The sequence below is a fragment of the Eulemur rufifrons genome, chromosome 8 (genome assembly GCF_041146395.1).
Source record: "Eulemur rufifrons isolate Redbay chromosome 8, OSU_ERuf_1, whole genome shotgun sequence".
In the NCBI taxonomy this organism is placed as follows: Eukaryota; Metazoa; Chordata; class Mammalia; order Primates; family Lemuridae; genus Eulemur; species Eulemur rufifrons.
In genome coordinates, this window is record NC_090990.1 from 19,358,790 (window position 1) to 19,381,845 (window position 23,056).

The 23,056-nt window shown below is 43.7% G+C and overlaps 2 protein-coding genes across 5 annotated transcripts in view; both read left to right on the forward strand.

The window, feature by feature from the left end:
• GMEB1 (glucocorticoid modulatory element binding protein 1) overlaps nt 1–3,483 on the forward strand; it is a 37,226-nt gene extending 33,743 nt beyond the window's left edge. The window contains exon 10 of the mRNA XM_069477559.1: nt 1,420–3,483. Coding sequence (XP_069333660.1) covers nt 1,420–2,120 — 701 coding nt within the window. The 3' untranslated portion in view covers nt 2,121–3,483. The remainder of the gene's footprint in view (nt 1–1,419) is intronic.
• Nucleotides 3,484–15,959: 12,476 nt separating this feature from the next.
• The window catches only part of YTHDF2 (YTH N6-methyladenosine RNA binding protein F2), a 30,409-nt gene continuing 23,312 nt past the window's right edge, over nt 15,960–23,056 (forward strand). Inside the window, exons 1-5 of one of the 4 annotated variants that reach the window (XM_069477562.1) lie at nt 15,960–16,146; nt 16,397–16,500; nt 16,988–17,012; nt 17,584–17,663; nt 21,153–22,736. In XM_069477562.1, coding sequence (XP_069333663.1) covers nt 16,474–16,500; nt 16,988–17,012; nt 17,584–17,663; nt 21,153–22,736 — 1,716 coding nt within the window. In that variant the 5' untranslated portion in view covers nt 15,960–16,146; nt 16,397–16,473. Of the gene's footprint in view, nt 16,147–16,278; nt 16,501–16,987; nt 17,013–17,254; nt 17,261–17,583; nt 17,664–21,152; nt 22,737–23,056 lie in introns of those variants that run through there. The other 3 variants (XM_069477563.1, XM_069477560.1, XM_069477564.1) reach the window with 3 other exon arrangements.

A 23,056-nucleotide genomic window follows, 5' to 3' on the forward strand; every position in this document is an offset into this window, starting at 1 on the left:
ACTCTTACACAATAAGGCCTAGAACGCTTCTATAACCAGATGTGTAGGGGGTTTTCTACACACACCAAGCAATCAATTCTCCAGCAGACACTGACTGGATATTCTATAATTCAATTCAATTCTAATACTGTCTACCTGGAAATAGCACCAGATTCCACAGGTTTAGGGCTTAGTCCTCCAAGACTGCCTGCCACTTCAGCCCCAGGTTGTAATCTGTGCTTTTGAACACTGACTATAAATTGGGGTTCCCACAACCCTCTCCTTGGGTTTGATTAATTTGCTAGACAGCTGACAGAACTCAGAGAAACACTTACTTACATTTACTGTGTTTATTATAAAAGTTATTTTACAAAGTATATAGGTGAATGGCCAGATGGAGGAGACGTATAGGACAAGATATATGGGAAGGAGTGTGGTGCTTCCATGCCCTTTCTGGGCATGCCACCCTCAGGAACCTCCAACAGTCTGAAACTCTCTGATCCCTGTCCTTTTTTGTTTTTATGGAGGCTTCATTACGTAGGCATAATTGATTACCTCTTTGGCCATTGGTGAACTCAGCCTTCAGCCCCTCCCTACTCCAGAGGTTGTGGGGTAGAGCTAAAAGCCCCAGCCCCCTAATCATGCCTTGGTTTTTCTGGTGACCAGCCCCCATCCTGAAGCTATCTGGCAGCCCCCAGATACCAGTCATCTCATTAGGATACAGAAAGACACTTATCACTCTGGAGATCTAAGTGTTTTAGGAACTGTATGCCAGCAACTAGGGGCAGAGACCCAATGTATATATTTTTTATTATATAGGGAGTACAAAGTGCTCTACAAATGTAACTGATTATTTCTTGGGTTCTTATCACGTACTAAGTAATAGAGAATTCCTCTGTAACTTTCTGTAGGCTTCCCTGGGCTAATGGTAGACAGTGGCCATTTGGGTCACCAGCAAAGGAGTTTTCCAGCCAATACAGCTAAAGCATTCCTGCCTTGAAGGACAGTTTGCGAATCACTGTTTTTCGGAGTGGCCATTGTAGCTCCAGTTCCAAAGGGATCATGCAGATAATAGTTATTTTCATCTATAGACCCAGGCAGGGCATATTCAAGTTATAACACCAATTGGAGGGTTCTTTGATTTGCATTTGGTGACGTGACTAAATGCCAGAAGAGCTTCTAGGATTGAGTTATAGTAGGATCACAGCTTGTAAAAGATTCTGAATTGTTGCCCTGCCTGTAATCACACAATGAAATATAATTACTGAGAGGATTTTTTAAATCATCCAGTCTAGTTTTTTCCTTTTAAAAACAATAAAGTGACTTGCTCAAGGCTATATCGTAGCAAAACCAGTGCAAGACCCCAGGTCTCCTGACTTCCAGTTTACTTCTCCAGAGATTTTACTTCCTCCACACACAGTCTTTTCTTTTTTTGCACAGACTTGGAACGCCAGTTGGAAGAGCAGAAGAAGCAAGCTCAGGATCACAGGCAGAAATCCCAGACGGTTCAAAATGTGGTACTGATGCCTGTGAGCACTCCTAAACCTCCAAAAAGGCCCCGGCTCCAGCGGCCAGCCTCCACCACTGTCCTGAGCCCTTCTCCTCCTGTCCAGCAGCCTCAGTTCACAGTCATCTCACCCATCACCATCACCCCAGTGGGTCAGTCATTTTCCATGGGCAATATTCCAGTGGCCACCCTCAGCCAGGGCTCTAGTCCTGTGACTGTCCACACACTGCCTTCTGGCCCTCAGCTCTTCCGCTATGCCACAGTGGTCTCCTCTGCCAAGAGCAGCTCACCAGACACAGTGACCATCCACCCTTCATCCAGCCTGGCACTGCTAAGCTCTACTGCCATGCAGGATGGGAGTACCCTGGGCAACATGACCACCATGGTGAGCCCTGTGGAGTTGGTGGCCATGGAGTCCGGCCTCACCTCAGCCATCCAGGCTGTTGAAAGCACCTCAGAGGATGGGCAGACCATCATTGAGATTGACCCAGCCCCGGACCCAGAGGCTGAAGATACTGAGGGCAAAGCAGTCATCCTGGAGACAGAGCTGAGGACTGAGGAGAAAGTTGTGGCTGAGATGGAAGAACACCAGCATCAAGTCCACAATGTGGAGATTGTGGTCTTAGAGGATTAACTGGGGGTCTCAGGGCCAGGAGATATGTTTTGGTTTGGAATTTTAATTATTTGTTTATTTTTATCATTGTCCCACTCATTTCCACATAGGATCCTTTTTTTAAAAAACAAAATCTTGTTGTTGTAACTGAAAATGTTGGGTTCCTCTCACCCCCACATTGAAAAATGGACAAAACAAGCTGCCCTTCCGGAAGTTGAGAGTAGGTCATTCAATGTCCTAATCGTCTTACACCAAGAAAGTAATTTCCTTTAGGGGAGGCATCAAGATAACCAGAAACCCTGTCCAGAAAGCCATTTCCAGGCGAGTCTGTCTGTCTGTGTAAGCATGTGTTTTTATGCTTGTAAAGATGCATTGACCAAACTCTGGATCTCAGATCTGACACTGGAAGGCAACTCATTCGCATATGGATGCAGAAGGGCACTTTATTTTGTACCCTGGAAAGGGCCCTAAAGAGGCCAGTGCAAAACTCTGAAACAAAAGGAAGTTGAACTCTGCTTGGAGGGAAAGGTGGTGTGCCAGCACTAGCTTAAAAAGGGAAGTGCTTCGGTGAGGATGGGGCAAGGAAATTATCTTACTTCCAGAGGTACAACTGATGCCTGTTGAGATCTCCAAAGGTTACTACATAGGTGCCATTTTGAGAAGAGGCGGGTGATAGGTGGAGGGGTGCATCTCCACCGAGAAGGTGGCAGCAATGGCCTATGGCTTTGCAGAAATAGAAATCCTTGGATGCCACAGCTATGCTTTGGGGTTCAAGGGGATAGCTCACCTTGCCCTGCACTTTGTCAAAGCACTTACTCTCCTAAACTAGGATCAGTCCATTCATTTGCAAACTCTGTGATGTGATGAAAATTGCTCTGGTTCTTGGACTGTGGCTGTCATGGGGTTGGAGCTCCAAGGCCATCATTTTTATTGCATGACTCCAGGAGCAGGGGAGTTCCTTATCCAGACCAGCTGCCATTTTTGGTGGGGCCATTTTTTGGCTTTGGAACCAAAAGCAGCCACCCATTTGGTGCTTCCTCTCCTTCTACCCTCCGTCCCTCAACTCTTAATGGCATCTGCCTCCTGGATCCCACGCTCTTCAGCTTTTTGGCTGATTTGGAGAACAGTGACAGGTGCCTGCCTGCCTTCATCTCCTTTTAGATTCATTTGTACCACAGATGTTTCTGTGAGATATTGAGCTCATAAAAAGCTTTAGGCTTGGCAGGGAAGATTCAACACCCCCAGCCTTTCCTGCAGCACCGACTAGATGTCTCCTCCTGAGCGAGCTGGACTCCCTGGGAAAGAAGCATTGTCTTCAACATTATATTATACCAGGAATGTCAATAATAATGTCTGGGGGGGGGGGGTGCTGTTTTGTTTTGTTTTGTTTTCCTTTTTTTTTTTTTTTTTTAATGTTGTTTGTATATTTAGAGCTGGGCCATTTTCCGTGCTGTGATTCCTTCTCTTTGACCCTCTTCAGTGTTTGGGGCAAGAGTGGATCCTGGTTTTTATTTCTTTGATTGCATTGTTTACTGCACTAGGAAAAATATAGGGAAACTGCAGACAACTTAAAGGAAAAATAGGTTAAAAAAGAAAGCACACACCTTAGGAGTGGGAGGACTTTTTTTTATTATTAAAAACAAAACTTTGACCTGTAGTTTCTTTTTTTTTCTTTTAAGAAGGCATCTACCTGAAGCCATGTTTCTTTCAACAGATGTTAGAAACCCCATCAAGCAAGTGAAAATTACATTCTGCCATCCCTCAGGTGGCTGTATGTAGCTAAAGAAGCCCTCTAACTTGGGGGGATCACTCTTAAACACCTTAAGAGTGAGATTTATGAATCCCATGCAGTTGTAGATTTTAACTTTAAAATTGGGGTTTTGTTTTTCTTTTCAAAATATCTAATAGACTTAGCAATTAATTTAGAACAAATCTTTGGCTCTTTATGTATTAATATCTTTAGTGAGGGAAGTGGCTTTTATTTCCTGCTTCTTTAGGTTTTCTGTTGCTACATAAACAAAATTTCTGTCTATGACTGAATGTACTGCTTGAAACTAGAAAGGCACATCTCATCCCTATTGTGGTTTTAGGAACAATTTTCTCTTTCCCAGAGATGAGAGGACCAGTTCAGGACAGGAGAGGAGCCCTAGAGAATACAGACACATGCTAGCTCAGGTTCCCTTCTTTCCTCCATCAGAGCTGTTGGTAATGTTTTAAGGTAGTGTGAGCATCATGCTTCCAAAGTCAAGAGCTCTCCTCCTCAAGACATAGCCTGTTTACTTTCACTATATGAATACTCTGGCTGGTAAAATACATGAGCTTTGTTGTTTTCCTGGTATTCTAATAGCCTGTCATTATTGCTAGATGCTGCGGTACCTGTTGTTGAGTGTGGGTTCCCTTACAGCCCTGGTCTAGGGGTGAGACATAAGCAGGCCATTGTTATGTGCATAAGCAATAGCAATGAATCACTCCTCAGGCTGACTTGGCACTAGCCATTTCTTTTTCTGTTCATTCATTAAATAAACATTTTTAAGTACCATCTATGTGCCAGGCTTTGTGCTAGGCACTAGCAGTACAGAGATTAAGATATAATCCTTGCGCTCAAGGAATTCAGACACCAGATGTCTGGAGTTATGAACTACATATTTCACTGTAATTGGCTTCCTTTTGTAATCCTATGTATTTTATTTTATGCATTGAAAAACATTATTTAAGAATTGGGGCCCAGGCGAGGTGGCTCACGCCTGTAATCCTAGCACTCTGGGAGGCCGAGGCAGGTGGATTGTTTGAGCTCAGGAGTTCGAAACCAGCCTGAGCAAGAGCGAGACCCCATCCCTACTAAAAAAATAGAAAGAAATTAGCTGAACAACTAAAAATACATAAAAAAAAAAAATGAGCCGGGCATGGTGGCGCATGTGTAGTCCCAGCTACTCGAGAGGCTGAGGCAGGAGGATTGCTTGAGCCCAGGAGTTTGAGGTTGCTGTGAGCTAGGCTGACGCTATGGCACTCTAGTCTGGGCAACAGAGTGAGACTCTGTCTCAAAAATAAATAAATAAATAAATAAAATTAAGAAAAAAAAAAAGAATTGGTCCATGGGTTTCGGCAGACTGCCAAAGGCACAAAAAAGTTAGGAAGCCCCCTTCTAATGAGATACGGAAACAGATCATCATACTGGGGTGAGTGCAGTGATAGGGCTTTTGGCTGGGAGCCAAGAGAACAAAGGGTCAAGCACCTAACCCAGCCAGGGTGTAGGGGTGGAATCAGCAAATATGGGAGTACTTACCGGAGAAGGTATGTACCTAAGCTGATTTAGAAGAGACCACTTTTGGCTAGTTTTATTGTACTTCATTTTCAAGTAATTGGGCTTATTCAAGAGAAAAATATCTTTAGTCTCTTGTTTCTTCTGCCTACAGAGCCAGGCAGTCAGCAGCACAGGCAGTCTGGCCACTGGAGGAAGCTGAGTCATGCATGGGCTTCTCTTGAGTTTCCATCAGATGGGACCCAGCGCCAAATTCAGTGCAGGACTGGAGTCTAGCTGGTAAAGGGTAATTTCCCCAAACCTTCCTGCCATGTGGTTTCCACAAAGACCTCAGAGTCAACTGTATGACTGTCTTATCTTGGCCATGTCCCTGATTGGTGCTTGCCTTGTTCTCTTCCCCTTCTCAATTTACAGGCTTCCCCTACTCCAAAAAAACAAAACAAACAAAACCCAGTCATTCTAAATTAAATAATGCACAATAAACATGAATACTCAAGATTCAAAGCCACTTCACATGGAGATTCTTTCTCACCTCTGTCCACATTAGGGAAGGAAGACCAATGTTAATCCAAATATATGGAAAATTAATATTTAGTTCAGGTGGTTCTGATACCCTTTAGTGGTAGCATCTTATCCCATTTCACGAAAGGCATTAAAGAAAGGTAAATCCGTATGGTAGAGAGTATTCATTATAGAAATAGTAAAATTCAAGCATGAAATATGGAATTACTAGTTCATTGAGTTATAACATCCATGTTTTAGTACTATCAGGGAGGTGGAAAGGACAAAGGTTTAAAACAGGTATGAGAGGCCGGGCATGGTGGCTCACACTGTAATCCTAGCACTCTGGGAGGCTGAGGCGGGAGGCATAGCTTGAGCTCAGGAGTTTGAGACCAGCGTGAGCAAGAGTGAGACCCCGTCTCTACTAAAAAAAATAGAAAACATTAGCCAGGCAACTAAAAATGGAAAGAAAAATAAATTAGCTGGGCAAGGTGGTGAGCACCTATAGTCCCAGCTACTCAGGAGGCTGAGGCAGGAGGATCGCTTGAGCCCAGGAGTTTGAGGTTGCAATGAGCTAGGCTGACACCACGGCACTCTAGCCTGGGCAACAGAACAAGACTCTGTCTCAAAACAGACAAACAAACAAACACAAATAAAATAGGTATGAGGTTGTGATACACGTTGGGCAATATTCTTGAGGAAGTAGTCCTCTCTGAGACTAAAAGTCAGACACTAGCCTAGCTCCTGCATTTTCAGACAACTTTCCTAGTACAATTAACCACTTTCCTGGGGGTGAGGCATATTCTCTAAACCTAGGATAATTCCTCCCTGGGAAATTTTTGTGTAGTTTATAATGTACTGCCATAACAACCAAGGTTGTCAGGGACCTCAAGTGTTCAGGTCTGCTGTATTTGGAGTCTCTTTGTCCCTAGAATTTCTGTCTTTGGGCAGCCCTATTTGAGTCCTTTTCAGGTTTCCTGCCCAATCCTGGAACACCTTTTTTGGTCCTGAGTTATGCAATTTGACTTCTAGAAGGTTCTACTTTTCCCTATCCATACTCTGACTTCATTCTTCTTCTCTAGCTCTTGCTTTTAGAAACCATGATTAAGTTCCCAAATTCTGCCATGTCAGTAATTCTTTCATAACTCCTGACACAATCATTTCTTCCCAACTCTAGACACCCCCAGGACCCAAACCTGTGCATAGATCCATAGACTGCAGTCTTCACCAGCTAAAACAGCTTTTTAACACCATCAATCACCTGAAGTGAAGCACCTTTGTGATGTGCTTGTATAGTGACTGTAGGTAAATTCCCCAAAACACATAGATTCTAAAAGCCTCTCTTTTACATCTGATTGATTCTCTACTCACGGTCCATGGCTCAGGTTAAGACATACGTTGTTTCCTGAATGATTTATTTCAGTTCAGTATGTCTCACAACTACCAGAAATTGAAATTGCTGTTGTATCTTGTGAGCCTCTCAACCTAATGTGTAATAGACTACACCCTATGTTGTGAAATTGCCTCTGGGTTCCTGAGCATTATATGGTTTCTGACTCTGCATCACTACTGATAGTCACGACTTGGAATATGGAATATATGGATTAATTTTTCTAATTTGAGAATAAGATTGAACAATAAGTTTGAATCACATACAAGGGTAAATATGAGGCTGGATAAAGGACCCAGAGGGAAAGACAAGTTCCTCACTGGTCATTGTAGGAGTTATTCTAGGGAAATCACACACAGAGGACATTTACCTGCATTATAAAGTGTACGTTTTTTGCTTTTAAAAAAAAAAAAAAAAACAAAACTGGCTCTGCTGTTTTCTCTAGAGACGTCTATACATTACAGAGCAAACTGGAAGCCCACAGCCCTGTGTTAGCCTGAAGACTTACTTTTTTTGGCCCATACTTTGTTTAATTTTGTTTTTATTTTTTATTGAACATGCACACAGGAATGTGCACAAATCATAATTGTACAACTTGATAAATTTAACAAACTGAGCACACCTATGAAACCAGGTTCCAGATCACAAAAAAAAAAAAAAAATTACTAACATTTCACCCTGCAAGGTAAACACTAGCTACCTCTCCAAAACTATGGCTTATTTTTTTTATTTCAAAATATTAAGGGGGTACAAATGTTTTTGTTACATGGATACCTTTTATAATGCTTAAGTCAGGGCTTTTAGTGTGCCCATCACCCAAATAGTGTTCATTGTAACCAATAGGTAAGTCTTTACCCCTCCCCACCTCCCTATGGCTTACTTTTATTGCTTTTTGAACTCTTGTGATTGGCTCTTTTCACTCAACATTGTGTTTGTGAGATTCATCCGGAATGTTGTGTGAAGCTGTGGTTGATTCCTTCTCATTGCTGTATAGAAGCTGTGACTATACCATAACTGATCCATCCATTCTACTAATAATAGGCACTTGGGTAGTTTCCAGTTTGGACTATTATAATAATGCCTCTATGAACATTCTTGTCCATGTCTTTTTATGAACATGTATGAATTTATGCCTACAGATCTACAGAGTTTCAAACATTAGGACAGTTCACATGAAAAACTCAAGATAACAGTTGTTTATTTTTAGAGACAGGGTCTTTGCTCTGTCACTGAGGCTGGAGTGCGGTGGTGCAAACACATCTCACGGCAGCCTGGAACACCTAAGTTCAAGGGATCCTCCTGTCTCAGCCTCCTGTAGTAGCTGGAACTATAGGGCACACCCCCACGCCCGGCTAATTTTCAGTTTTTCTTAAGAACAACAAGAAGGTCTGAAAATAGTGGGTTCACATTTCCTCACAGTAACACTTGACTGGAACAGGCATGCCTTAGATGGGGCATGACTTCTGCACAAACCCTGCAACTCCCTATTACAAATCCAGAACTATTCATTTTGGTAGCTTTTTTTTTAATTCAATAATCTCTTAGAACTGCAGTCCCCAACCCCCAGCCGAGGACCAGCACCAGTCCCTGGCGTGTTAAGAACTAGACCACAAAGTAGGAGGTGAGTGGTGAGCAAGTAAAGCTTCATTTGTATTTGCAGCTGCTCCCCAGTACTTGCATCACTCTCCTCCCCACCTCCTGGTCCATGGAAAAATTGTCTCCTATGGCTCCCCCTTTTTTTGCCCCTTCCTTTTGCACTCCCTAAAATTTAAAAAAAAATTGTCTTCCATGAAACCAGTCCCTGGTGCCAAAAAGGTTAGAGACTGCTGCCTTAGAACATTCTTCCTCCAGATAACTGCAAAGCTTATTTCTTCACTTTCTTCAAGTCACATTACCTTATCGGAGAGGACTTTCCTAACACCTACCTTATAAAAACTGGCAACTTCCCCCTACACTATGCTTCCTATTTTCCTTTGCACTGCTTTACTTTCCTCTGTTTTACTTATCTGACATACATTTATTTTCTTCCTCCAACTAGAATGGAAGCTCCATGACAGCAGGGACCTGTCTTGTCTCTCTCATTCACTGCAGTTTTCACCACCCCTGGAACAGTGCCTGGCATGTAGTAGAAGCTTGATAGATACTTGATGCATGAATAATTAATAATACCCAAAACTTATTGAGGAGTATGTACCAAGCATTGTTCTAAGCATTTTACATGTTAATCCATTTGATCCTCACAACAATCCTATGTGATAAATAGCATTATTTACCCCATTTTACAGTGAGAAAACTAACATATAGTCTACTTTAAATAATAGATATATTTGAAACATTGTATACTGAATTTATTAAACAGAGTCCTTAAATGTAGTAGAGAACCATAATACCTAAAGGAACTCTTAAATGAATCATTTTATAATGATAATATTTTATTTAAGAACACATTTAGTTGTGCTTTTTGTTTGTTTTGAGACAGAGTCTCGTTCTGTCGCTCCAGCTAGAGTTCAGTGACTCAACCATAACTTACTGAAGCCTCGAACTCCAGGGATCAAGCGATCCTTCTATCTCGGCCTCCCCAAGTAGCTGGGACTACAGGCTCACACCATGATGCCCAGCTAAATTTTTCTATTTTTAGTAGAGATGGGGGTCTCACTCTTGCTCAGGCTGGTCTTGAACTCCTGAGCTCAAGCAATCCTCCCGCCTCAGCCTCCCAGAGTGCTAGGATTACAGGTGTGAACCAACACACCTGGCCAACCTCTCTATTCTTGCCTTGTTCAAATTTAACTTCTCTGTAGCTAGCACCCAAGGATCAAAGCAGAAGGATTTATCTGTAAAACATTGTCCCAAATACTTTAGTCACACATTCATTGGCTTAATTATTTTTTCTTGGCACAAATTTAAAATTGAACCAGTCTTTCCAGGGTCTCCATGGCTTTGTTTCCCCTTGGCACTATCTCTAGAAATCGTGTTTGTATTCCATTTTTCTCTCCAACTTATTGTCTTAGATTGAGATGGTAAGCTGTTTCCTAGCACAGTGCTACTCAGACTTACAGATCTCATTTATCAATAAAACAAACAAAAAGTCTTGGGAACAGCATGGGGTTCCTAACATTATATTTTGTTACATAAGGATTTTTTTTTTAATTATTTTTTTTTGTGTGTGTGAGAGTCTTGTTCTGTTGCCCTGGCTAGAGTGCCGTGGCGTCAGCCTAGCTCACAGCAACCTCAAACTCCTGGGCTCAAGCAATCCTCCTGCCTCTGCCTTCCGAGTAGCTGGGACTACAGGCATGTGCCACCATGCCCGGCTAATTTTTTCTATATATATTTTAGTTGGCCAGATAATTTCTTTCTATTTTTAGTAGAGACTGGGTCTCGCTCTTGCTCAGGCTGGTCTTGAACTCCTGACCTTGAGCAATCCACCCGCCTTGGCCTCCCAGAGTGTTAGGGTTACAGGCTTGAGCCACTGCGCCCAGCCCCCAGTTGAATCTTGAAAGCTCCTTTAGTACTGGCACTTTCTCGGTTCCTGTTCTTTTCTGCCCTTGATGTCTCTAACAGCATCCCTTGGATATGCACAGCTGTGAATTCCTAGTGTCCTAAGGCCACCTGGCCCAGCTGTAGGTCTTTTCTTCCTTTAGCCTGATTCTCACATTGCTCTTTTCATACCTCCATTCAGATTCATAAAACACCTGCCCATTAAAAAGCCAACCATCAACTTACCTTGTGATTTCCATTTCCACAGTGCTTTTTCTTTCAACATTCAATTAAGCTAGTTAAGACTGCACATTTGACTTTTTTTTTTTTTTAGAGTTGAGGTCTTTTGCTCTGTCGCCCAGGCTAGAATGTAGTGGCACTATCACTCACTGCAGCCTCTAACTCCTAGGCTCAAGGGATCCTCCTTCCCAGCCTCCCTAGTAGCTGGGACTACAGGCACATGCCACCAAGTTCCAGATGCATTTAACTTCTTAACACAAATGATGGTCCCACCAGATTTTCATCTCTAAAATGAGGATTGACGTTACTAGGGAGAATTTTGAAAATGAATGAGATAACTAATGAATTCAAACATTTACTTAGCATTGAATTATAAAGATTAATAATAAAAAAAGTTCTTTGTGCTATAAGCAGTTGTAGATTTATCGGAGAGGCAATATGTAAACTAGAGGTTTTCTTCAGCTGGGGCCCATGGGGTAGATGGGCTTGGGGGAGGGGATGGTCAGTGAGATCCTATGCAAAAATGTGGGGGTGTGTGTATTTTTCTGGAGGGAAGATTCATTACTTTCATTAGATTCTCAACTGAGTCTCAGATTTCCAAAAGAAAAAGAAATACTGATGGAAATGGATAGTTTTAATACACTAAAATAAGTTACCATAAGGAAATATGATCAATATTAGGTGTGAACAAAGAACGGCATCTTCTTTCTGCTAAGAGGAAAAATAAGGCTTCATTGATTAGGATCTTGGAGGACAGATAGCAATTGGATGGGGAAGAGGGCAAAGGCATTTCAGGCAAAGAGAACTGCATATGTAAAGTCATGGGCTCCAGAAAGTGTATTTGGGAAAAAGTGCAGTGTGGCTGCTGCATGGAGTGTTCGGGTGGACGTGGCAGTTGAGGCTTCAGAAATACACAGGACTAGAGAGTGACAAGCTTTGTACACCATGTAGGCTACAGAGAACCAGCAGAAATCTTTAAACATAGGTTTTTACAGTTAGTTGTGTGAGGTATATAAACATTTCCACAGGAGGTCTTTTTTATTCCTGCCATATTAAGGGGGTAACTTGGGCAATGAAGTCTACTGTTCTGATAAAGGCCTTGGAAAACAGGAAAATTTGAGAACCAGGACTCTAGGACCCAGTCCAGCCCATGAAAAAGTTCTGAAGAGTACATAAAATCTGCCCTTTTCTCCTTCCTATTTCTTTCTCCCTCTTACTACCACCCCGCTCCCCGCCCCTGCCCCTTATATATCTAGAAGGATCCCTTTGGTTTCCACCAGAGGTCTAAAATGGTGGAACCAGAAGAGACTCAGAGGTTTTTTTGGTCCATCCTACTTATTTTTCAGTCTTGGAAATAGATGAGTGAGGAAATGATTGCCTCTCCTGGTCTCCCTCTTCTCTCTCTGGTTTGATGCTCTTCTCCCTCTCTTCTGAAGAAATCTCATGGATTCCTTTGGCTTTAACTAACATCTGTATAACAAAGGCACCAAGACTGCATTCCTAGCCCTGTTTTTCTCTCTAAGCCCTAAACCCTTTAAATGTCTGCAGAGCATTTCCATCTGATGTTTATGTTTTCCTGAAACCTAGCAAGTCCAGAGATAAATGTGTGCCCTTTCCCCACCCCCACACCAGAAAAAGGCACATCCTCCACCCAGATGCTCACATCAAACCAGGTATCATCCTCGATACTGATACTGCCTTCTCCTTTGGTGTCTCCCCTCCCAATCCAGTCAACCACTGAGACCTCTCATTTTACCTTCTAAAACTTCTCAGTTTTGTCCACTTCTCACTGTCTTCACTGCCACTGTATTAGAGCCTGCCACCATCATTTTTTGCCTGGATTTACTGCAACACTCTTCTAACTCCTAATCTACTCTCTTTTCCCTAAATCTATTCCCCACACTGTAACCAGAGGGAATTTTTTTTTTTTTTTTTTTTTTGAGACAGAGTCTCACTCTGTTGCCCGGGCTAAAGTGCCATGGTGTCAGCCTAGCTCACAGCAACCTCAAACTCCTGGGCTCAAGTGACTACAGGCATGTGCCACTATGTCCAGCTAATGTTTTCTATATATTTTTAGTTGTCTAGCTAATTTCTTTCTATTTTTTTTAGTAGAGACAGGGTCTCGCTCTTGCTCAGGCTGGTCTCGAACTCCTGAGCTCAAAGGATCGCCACCGCCGCGCCCCCCCCCCCCCCCCCCCCCCCCCCCCCCCCCCCCCCCCCCCCCCCCGTCTCCCAGAGTGCTAAGATTACAGGAGTGAACCACCACCGCCTGGCCCAGAGGGAATTTCTTAAAACGGTAAACCAGAGCCTGCTATGCTCCTATTAGCCCTTTATTGGCTGATCATTGCTTATAGTGAAAGACTAAAGTCTTTATTTTTCTCCATTCTACCCAATTCTCCAGCCTCATCTGGTGCCACCCTCTCTCTCATTATGTGCCCAGTCATGCTGGTCTTCTTTTAGTTCGTCACCAGTGCCAAATTCCCTCCTTGCTTAAGGCCTTTGAAACATACTGTTCGCTCACTTCCCTTTCCTCCTTGCCTGGCCAATTTCTCCTCATCCTTCATGTTTTAGCTGAAGCTTATTTCCTCAGGAGAAACTTCCCCAGCTCCTCTGAGGAGACTACATCTGTCTGTACTTCCTCATTGCACTTTCCATAATTGTAACTGAGTAACTATTTGCTTAGTCTCAGTTTCCCTGAGTAGTCTAAAGCTTAAGGACGAAGTGAACTGTCTTAAGACTTTCTCCCCAGTACATTTGCTGCCCCTCAATAAATATTTGTTGAAAGAGGGATTGAATGCTTCATCCACCCAGTGGCAGAGCTGAAACTAGAATCTAAACCCATTTTCAGTACGGTATTCTTTCTTCCAGACTATAAAATAATACCGCACATTCCAACTTCCCCTCCCTCTTTCCAGTGATTAAATATATCAGTCTTGTGGATTCAGTTTCTTCAGGGGCCTATTAAAACCAATCTGGTAAACTAATCCACGTTTAGAAATTACCCTTCTCCCAAGGATATTTGCATTTTAACTGGGAACTCCTGGAGAATTGAAGGTAATCCCAAAGGAACTAATCAAAAGTTCTGGCACCATGAAGATATTACTGGAAGGAAAGAATTTTTACTCACATCCCCTAATGGGATTATAAGAAATGAACCTACAATGTACCAGACATGCTTTAATGTCTGCTTTTTTTTTAAACTTTATCTTCGCAATAAACCTGTTAGGTTGGTATTATTATCCACTTTATCAAATGAGGGAATCTGAGAAAGGTTTAGTAACTTACCCAATGTTGCACATCTGGTGGGAAAACCAGTATTTAGACCCTTTCTCTCCCAGCATATGAGTCCTGGTCTAATCCTCTTTTTACAATATCATCCTGCCTCCAAAGGTAAGGACAGGCAACTGGTTACAGTTTATACATAAATCTGGGCCATGGGGCTAACCGGCTGATTATTTTTTAAAAAAGTATTACGAGGTGTCTTTTATTCCCTTGGTGGGAGCCCCACCCTCCCTAGGCCCACCCTGGCTCCATCTTGCGGGTGACCGGGTTGGGCTATAAAAAAGTAAATTAATTAATTTAAAAAAATTTCCTTGGTGGAATCTACACTCTGAGACTTGACATTTTACTGTCTCCACTAAAAGTCCATCACATTTGGTACCTGACCTTATTCATTCCTACCATAAATGTGATTATGGGCAGGGAAAAAAAAAGCTTTGAGCACTTTGAGCAAAATTATGATGTAAAATCTAAGATGCCATGTTATCATTTATTTTGCTACTGAGTCCACCAAAGCCTCCTGTATCCAGCAAGTGGACGGTATGAGGTTAACAATTAATAGTGCATTATTTATCTGTTTACTGCAACTTATTTGCAGTCACAAAAGCAATTAGATGGGCTTTCCTAGTATCAGCTATCCCTGGATGAGTTGAGTTTTCTGATTAAAAATGCTCATGCTCATCCTTTCGGTCTCCATTGGATTCTGGTTCTTGAATAAAGGATTTCTTTCGTGGGGGTGGTGGATTACGTTCCTGTTAGTGTCAGATATACCAGGCTATGTAATAGCTTTGTAAACTTGGTCACATTACTTAAACCTCTGTTTTTCCAGTTGTGAAACGGAGAGATTGATAGCTATTTTGAAGTTGTCGAAAGACTTGAATGTGTTTGAAAACACACAACAAAGCTTGGCCCACAGCAGGTATTGGAATAATGTTAATTTCCTTGCTTCCCCAGATCAAGGACATTCGCTCTTGGCCTGGCAGGGTGGCTCACGCCTGTAATCCTAGCGCTCTGGGAGGCGGAGCGACACCAGCCTGAGCAAAAGCGAGACCCCGTCTCTACTAAAAATAGAAAGAAATTAGCCAGACAACTAAAAATATAGAAAAAAATTAGCCAGGCGTGGTGGCACGTGCCTGCAGTCCCAGCTCTTCGGGAGGCTGAGGCAGTAGGATCGCTTGAGCGCAGGAGTTTGAGGTTGCTATGAGCTAGGCTGACGCCATGGCACTCTAGCCCAGGCAACAGAGTGAGGCTCTGTCTCAAAAAAGAAAGAAAGTAAATGTAACATTTTGTGTAGATGTGTGAGGTGTATTTTTCTTGGAAATAAAGTCCACAGTTTAACAAATTATTTGGGGGGGCCAGTGACTTCCCCGAGGAATTGTAGATTCTCCTCCCTGCAATATTAAGGAGTGAGCCTCTTTTGCGGGGGACCGGATTTTTTGTGTGGAGATTTTGCTCTCTGGGGTACTTTTTTTGCAATCTGCTAACAAAGGAGGATGACCAGGGCCCTCACCGGGGGTGGGGGTGTCACTCTCCAGGGCAGGACCGCCTATAAAGTTTCCTTGGGGGCTCTGTGACCCCTCTTGGGGTTCCCTCCCAGATGGGGATGGGATGCCACTTGCAGCGGGGAGGCAGGTTCATTTTAAGGTCTCCCGGTCTCCAGACACCGCTTCATCGTTGAGAAACCAGCTTTTGACGGTTTTCTCAAGCTAAAGCTACTCTCTCCAAGAGCTAGTCAAAACCTCTCGGCGAGACCCTGGCCGCCCCCACCCCCCTAGGCCCCAATCCTGAGGCGGTGGAGGCGGGGAGGCCGCGCGCACCGCTTCCGCTCCTCCAGACCACCAGAGGGAGCCACGGACCCGTCTCTTCCTTCCCGGGGTGCTTCGCGCCGGGCCCCTTCCGCGTGGGTGAGTGAATGTGAGAGTCAGCGCCCGCGTCGCGCGCGCGCCGCCCGCCTCCGCCGCTCGGCGCTCTTATTTCGGCTGTGAGGGGCGGGCGCGCGCGTAAAAGCATAGAGACGGGCGTTGAGCTCTCGGGCTAGAGCGTCGCCGAGTCGGAGCCGGAGCCCGAGCCGCGCGCTGTGTCTCCGCTGCGTCCGCCGAGGCCCCCGAGTGTCAGGGACAAAAGCCGCCGCCGCCGCGCCGCCTGCTTCCGCAGTCGGGGCTCATCTGCCGCCACCGCCGCCGCGCCGAGGAGAGTTCGCCGCCGTCTCCGCCCGTGAGGATCCGAGAGCCATGTCGGCCAGCAGCCTCTTGGAGCAGGTACAGGCCCGGCCCGCATGCCTCGGCCATTGTGTGAGGCGAGAGGGAGCCCGACTAGGCCCGGGCCCGCCGCCCCCGGTCGGGCCGAGCCGAGGCGGCGCATCTCGCGGGCCGGGTTTCGGGCCTCGGAGGCCAGCCGGGCCCAGCGCCTCGCCCTCAGCCCGCTCTTCCCGGGCCTCGGAGCCCACCGGCCGCTCCGCGTTCCTTCCGCAGCGGGCCTCGTTTTCTTTCCTTATTTCCTTCCCCTCCTCGAAGCCCCGGTTTCCCCGCGTTGCCGCTGGCGTCCCCCGCTTTTTCTCCCCGGCGCCCGCCGGCCCAGCGCTTTCACTTGCCTCCCATTTTCCACCTCCCCCTCACCACCATTCCTGGCGCCTCCCCCTCAGGCCTGCTCCTTTATTCCTTTTTCGGGCCCTGCTTTAATTTGTCTTTGCTTTTCTGTTTCTCCCTCGGACAACTTGCTGCTCGGCGACGTTTCCTTTGCCCGCAGAGACCAAAAGGTCAAGGAAACAAAGGTAAGCCCCGCTCCGCCGGTGGCCCTGGGCCGGGAGGGGGACCCCGAGGAGTGGGGGCGGGGTCTCGGGGAAGCGCCCCGGGGAGAGGACCTTTCGGAAGCCGCTTAGTTCGCAGGTGCCTCCCGCTGAAGTATTGACCCTTTCGGTGTGTGCTTGCAGCTGGCGAACAGCTTTTTAGCTAACAAGGAGTAATTCATTAAGGGTGGGGGTGGATTCGATTTTGAAATGCCCCGGGCCCTTAGTTTCCTGTAGGTCTTAGGAGGCCTTTGTTTTTCATCCTCGTGGAGCACTGTCTGGAAGTACTCACATGTGATGGGGGAGGGGAAGCGGGAGGGAACAGAAATCGAGAGGAGCCAGTAAAATGACCTTTTTAGATCAACTTGCTCTGGGTGGAGGGAGATATTTTCACTGGCGGACTTGGCTTCAGCATTCACTCTCGTCTTTATCCTTTTGAAGTTCAGGTTTACATGCCTTTCGAACTAGTAAGGTTTTTCTCAGATTAGGGTGTTTGATTCATTTGGGAGGGAGAGTGTAGGATCGGGACACTCCTAATTGGAATTTTTTTCCTTAGTACAAAATGGATCTGTACATCAAAAAGATGGATTAAACGATGATGATTTTGAACCGTACTTGAGTCCACAGGCAAGGCCCGTGAGTAGTTAACCGTTTACATATCTGATCAAAGGGTGTAGTATACTACTCTTTCTCTGCCCTGTCAATAAATCTCGTTTTCTGGGGGTTCACTTTCTTAATACCTATTAGTGTGTTATAAAACAGTTATTACAAATTTTATAGGCTTTTAAGATTCCCGTCTCTGTATTGTCAGTAGACATATTGTACTGAGACTGTGGTACTGATAACACTTTGTCTACTAACAGTAACACCTGTTTGAGTAATTGTCCTACCCCCCTCTCAAGAGTATAGCAGCATAAAACTTAAGAATACTTGCCAGTGTTAAATATTCTGAATTTTCACCCTGGAGAAATTTTTGTTTTAGGAAAATTGGATTAATATGTGATGGGGAAAAAAAAAAAAAATTCTAATATGAAGTCACCTGAACTTCATTCAGTGCTGATGGGCTCTTAGCTTGTCAGTATTTTGGAGTTAGGTACTTGGCGTTTAGAGTTGAGCTTTACCTACAGCTATAGAAACCAACTTTGCATACATTCTCACTGAAGAAAGATATAGGAGTTATAAAATGGAGTTAAAGTACTGTTTAGGACATAGTAAGATGAAGAGTGATTGAGGGCTGGGCGTGGCGACTCGCCTGTAATCCTAGCACTCTGGGAGGCTGAGGTGGGAGAATCACTCAAGGTCAGGAGTTCGAGACCAGCCTGAGCAAGAGCGAGACCCCATCTCTACTAAAAGTGGAAAGAAATTAACTGGACAACTAAAAACATATAGAAAAGATTGGCCGGACATGGTGGCACAAGCCTGTAGTCCCAGCTACTCGGGAGGCTGAGGCAGAAGGATTACTTGAGCCCAGGAGTTTGAGGTTGCTGTGAGCTAGCCTCACTCCATAGCACGCTAGCCTGGGCAACAGAGCGAGATTCTGTCGCCAAAAAAAAAGAGTGAGGTTTTTACAATGTAATCTATCTTCTAATATGAAAACAAAGTTTACATGTAGATTGAAATATTAATATTACCTATGAATGTAAAAACTTGCGTTATCATCTTGGGTCCCAAAGACACGTTTTGGTTAATATAACTCACCAGATTGATAGACCAAAAAGAAAATAGACCATATCTCTTCCAAAATATTCTGGAAGATTAAGAAGATTGTGGAACAATTATAAGTTCTGAACATATGCTATATGAAATATGGTTGGTAGTCTTGAATAATTTGACAGATTACTACATGCTCATATTTGGACCTGATTCTTACATAAAAATTTTAGATTCTCTGTGTAAAATTTTCTACACTGCAAGTATAGAAACCACCTAAACAGGTGATTAGAAAAAAGTTTTTACAAAAGACAGACAGTTAATCAGGAAAAGTAGGGAAGGAAGTAGAGGAATGAACTATTAATAGGTTCCTGCTATTGAAGTAGTTTACTTACATAATCATAACAGGGAGAGGGGGAGCATTTAGTAACATAATTCATGGTAGTTTTTGTAAAACATTGTGTAATTCAGATTTTTGAGCTCAGGCACACACATGGGAGCCTGCCAGTTCAGGTGTAGGCATTCAGCTGTATCTTGGCACAGCTAGTGATATTAAGTGCATTTGGTTTTTCTTAGGTGAGCCAAAGCTTAAATGTCTTTGTTTAAAAATTTTTTTAGGATAATCTAAATCTTAGATGAGTATATGAAGAAGAGTAACCTGAGAATCTTTGTTCTTTTTAGTTTTATCATTTCCAGCAATTCAGCTACTTTATAGACAATTTTTCTTCACCCTATATTGAAATAATACTCTGTTTAATCCGTTGACTGTAGACTGAATTTCTTATACATAATGGATTTGAGTCTGTTAAAATTTTAACACTGCCTTTGAGAACTTTTAAACTGGAGGGGCTGTGTGTGGAAAGATTTTGTTTTTAAGGAAAAATTTAAATTGGCAGAGAAAAGCACACGATTTTATCAAACCACATTAGTTGGAAAATTTAATATTGAAGAGATGTGTTTTAGTGGCTAAGGAGTACCATTGGCCTTGGTAATGCAAACTTAGGGCTTAAGGTTGTTATGATCATCCAAGTCTCTAAGAACATAGCTAATGGACCCTTATATTACCAGAACTATTGAAGTTAGGGTAAACTACTCTCTATTTTGAGTTGAGCTGTATCTACATCTGTGGAGAACAATTTTGTATACCTGTGGGATTTCACTTAAGGGATTATTCTGTGGGCCGTAGCATTTATTTAAAAAAAAAAATGTTCAGTACAAAACTGAAGTAAGATCAAGAGTGACTGAGGCTTTTACAATGTAATCTGTATCCTAATGTGAAGACTAGTTGAGTATAGTTTCATGTTTCTGTGATTTTGTAAGAGCATAGACTGTACACTGTCTTCAGAATTATGCTTTGCTGGTTCTAATGAAAAAGTTAGGTATGTATTTCAGCTTAGAGCTATTTTATAGGTGAAGCAAAGGAGGTAGCAATATCTTTTTTTTTTTTTTCTTTCATTTTAAATACTCTAGGCCAGACGCAGTCGCTTGTGTGCCTGTGATCCCAGCACACTCTTTTTTTTTTTTTTTTTTTTTTTTTTGGAGACAGGGTTGAGTTGTATTATCTGGGGTCTGGGCTAGAGTACAGTGGTGTCATCGTAGCTCACTGCAACCTCAAACTGGACTCCAGCAATTTTCCTGCCCTAGCCTCCTGAGTAGTTGGCACTACAGGCATGTGCCACCATGCCGGGCTAATTAATCCCAGCACTTTGGGAGCCTGAGACCCCATCTCTACAAAAAGTTAGCTGGGTATGGTGGTGTGCACTTGTAGTCCCAGCTGTTGGGAAGGCTGAGGCAGGAGGATCACTTGACCCAGGAGTTTGAGCTTGCGGTGAGCTGTGATGATGCTGCTGCACTCTAGCCTGAGTGACAGAGGAAGACCCCTCTGTCTCTTAAAAAAAAAAAAAAAAAAAATCCTCTGGAAGCCACTATGCATTTTTCTAGGTTATAATCAAACAGTGGCATCTATTGATGTTCCCAGATAGTTTGCCAAGAGGCTAACACTGTAAACTAGTTTATGATTAAGGAATGGCTATATAGACATTTGGGCTAGAACTTGAAATTTCTAGTTTTTTGTTTTTGTTTGACCTATTACCTGGTTTAGGTAGGAGACTTTCAAACACTCTTCCCTTCTGCCAAAATTCCCATTCCTTAAGTCCAGAGATAATTGATTTTAATAAAGGCATTGTCTCTCAATACTCGAGACTTAAACCGTTGGTGAAATGCTAAGTTTTCTGTTCTCTGAATTGTAGTGCTAAAGTTAAGGCCCATATTCACTGTATGTATCCGCTTAACTTTAAACATTTCAGTTCTTACATCAAAATTTCTTATAAAAATGCCAGTGAGTTTAGGAAGAGATCATTTGAATGTGCTAAACTTTTTTGTAGTAATGGCTGAAGTATTTGAATTGTGTGACTAAGTGGGGGAGGAAATACCCTGATGTAATTTTGTTTTGATTTGCCTTTTTTTCTTCCACAGAATAATGCGTATACTGCCATGTCAGACTCCTACTTACCCAGTTACTACAGTCCCTCCATTGGCTTCTCCTATTCTTTGGGTGAAGCTGCTTGGTCTACTGGGGGTGACACCGCCATGCCCTATCTAACTTCTTATGGACAACTGAGCAACGGAGAGCCCCACTTCCTACCAGATGCAATGTTTGGGCAACCAGGAGCCCTAGGTAGCACTCCATTTCTTGGTCAGCATGGTTTTAATTTCTTTCCCAGTGGGATTGACTTCTCAGCGTGGGGAAATAACAGTTCTCAGGGACAGTCTACTCAGAGCTCTGGATATAGTAGCAATTATGCTTATGCACCTAGCTCCTTAGGTGGAGCCATGATTGATGGACAGTCAGCTTTTGCCAGTGAGACCCTCAATAAGGCTCCTGGCATGAATACTATAGACCAAGGGATGGCAGCACTGAAGTTGGGTAGCACAGAAGTTGCAAGCAATGTTCCAAAAGTTGTAGGCTCTGCTGTTGGTAGTGGGTCCATTACTAGTAACATTGTGGCTTCCAATAGTTTGCCTCCAGCTACTATTGCTCCTCCAAAACCAGCATCTTGGGCTGACATTGCTAGCAAGCCTGCAAAACAGCAACCTAAACTGAAGACCAAGAATGGCATTGCAGGGTCAAGTCTTCCACCACCCCCAATAAAGCATAACATGGATATTGGAACTTGGGATAACAAGGGCCCTGTGGCAAAAGCCCCCTCACAGGCTTTGGTTCAGAATATAGGTCAGCCAACCCAGGGATCTCCTCAGCCTGTAGGTCAGCAGGCTAACAATAGCCCACCAGTGGCTCAGGCATCAGTAGGGCAACAGACACAGCCATTGCCTCCACCTCCACCACAGCCTGCCCAGCTCTCAGTCCAGCAACAGGCAGCTCAGCCAACCCGCTGGGTAGCACCTCGGAACCGTGGCAGTGGGTTCGGTCATAATGGGGTGGATGGTAACGGAGTAGGACAGTCTCAGGCTGGTTCTGGATCTACTCCTTCAGAACCCCACCCTGTGTTGGAGAAGCTGCGATCCATTAATAACTATAACCCCAAGGATTTTGACTGGAATCTGAAACATGGCCGGGTTTTCATCATTAAGAGCTACTCTGAGGACGATATCCACCGCTCCATTAAGTATAATATCTGGTGCAGCACAGAGCATGGGAACAAGAGACTGGATGCTGCTTATCGTTCCATGAACGGGAAAGGCCCCGTTTACTTACTTTTCAGTGTCAACGGCAGTGGACACTTCTGTGGCGTTGCAGAAATGAAATCTGCTGTGGACTATAACACATGTGCAGGTGTGTGGTCCCAGGACAAATGGAAGGGTCGTTTTGATGTCAGGTGGATTTTTGTGAAGGACGTTCCTAATAGCCAACTGCGACACATTCGTCTAGAGAACAACGAGAATAAACCAGTGACCAACTCTAGGGACACTCAGGAAGTGCCTCTGGAAAAGGCTAAGCAGGTGTTGAAAATCATAGCCAGCTACAAGCACACCACTTCCATTTTTGATGACTTCTCACACTATGAGAAACGCCAAGAGGAAGAAGAAAGTGTTAAAAAGGTAACCCACTTACCATTCTTAAGGCTTTTAGGAAAGGAGGAACTAGAGAACAGGAGAGGTATTACGTCGTGAACCATTAATAAAATCTCTGTAAATTAGCACAGTATCACTTAATAGTTCAGTCTTAATTTGAACCGTAGCGTAAAGGAATGTGAGAACATTAGTGGAGGACAGAAACAATACAGAAATTACAATACAGAAGTTACAGGGTTACAAGATGCAGAAAGAGGTGAAGAATGAAGGAAATGCAAAGGGAATAATTGAAGTGATAAAACCATGGAAATTAAAGTAGGAAAAGAGTGAGGCTATAACATAGCAGA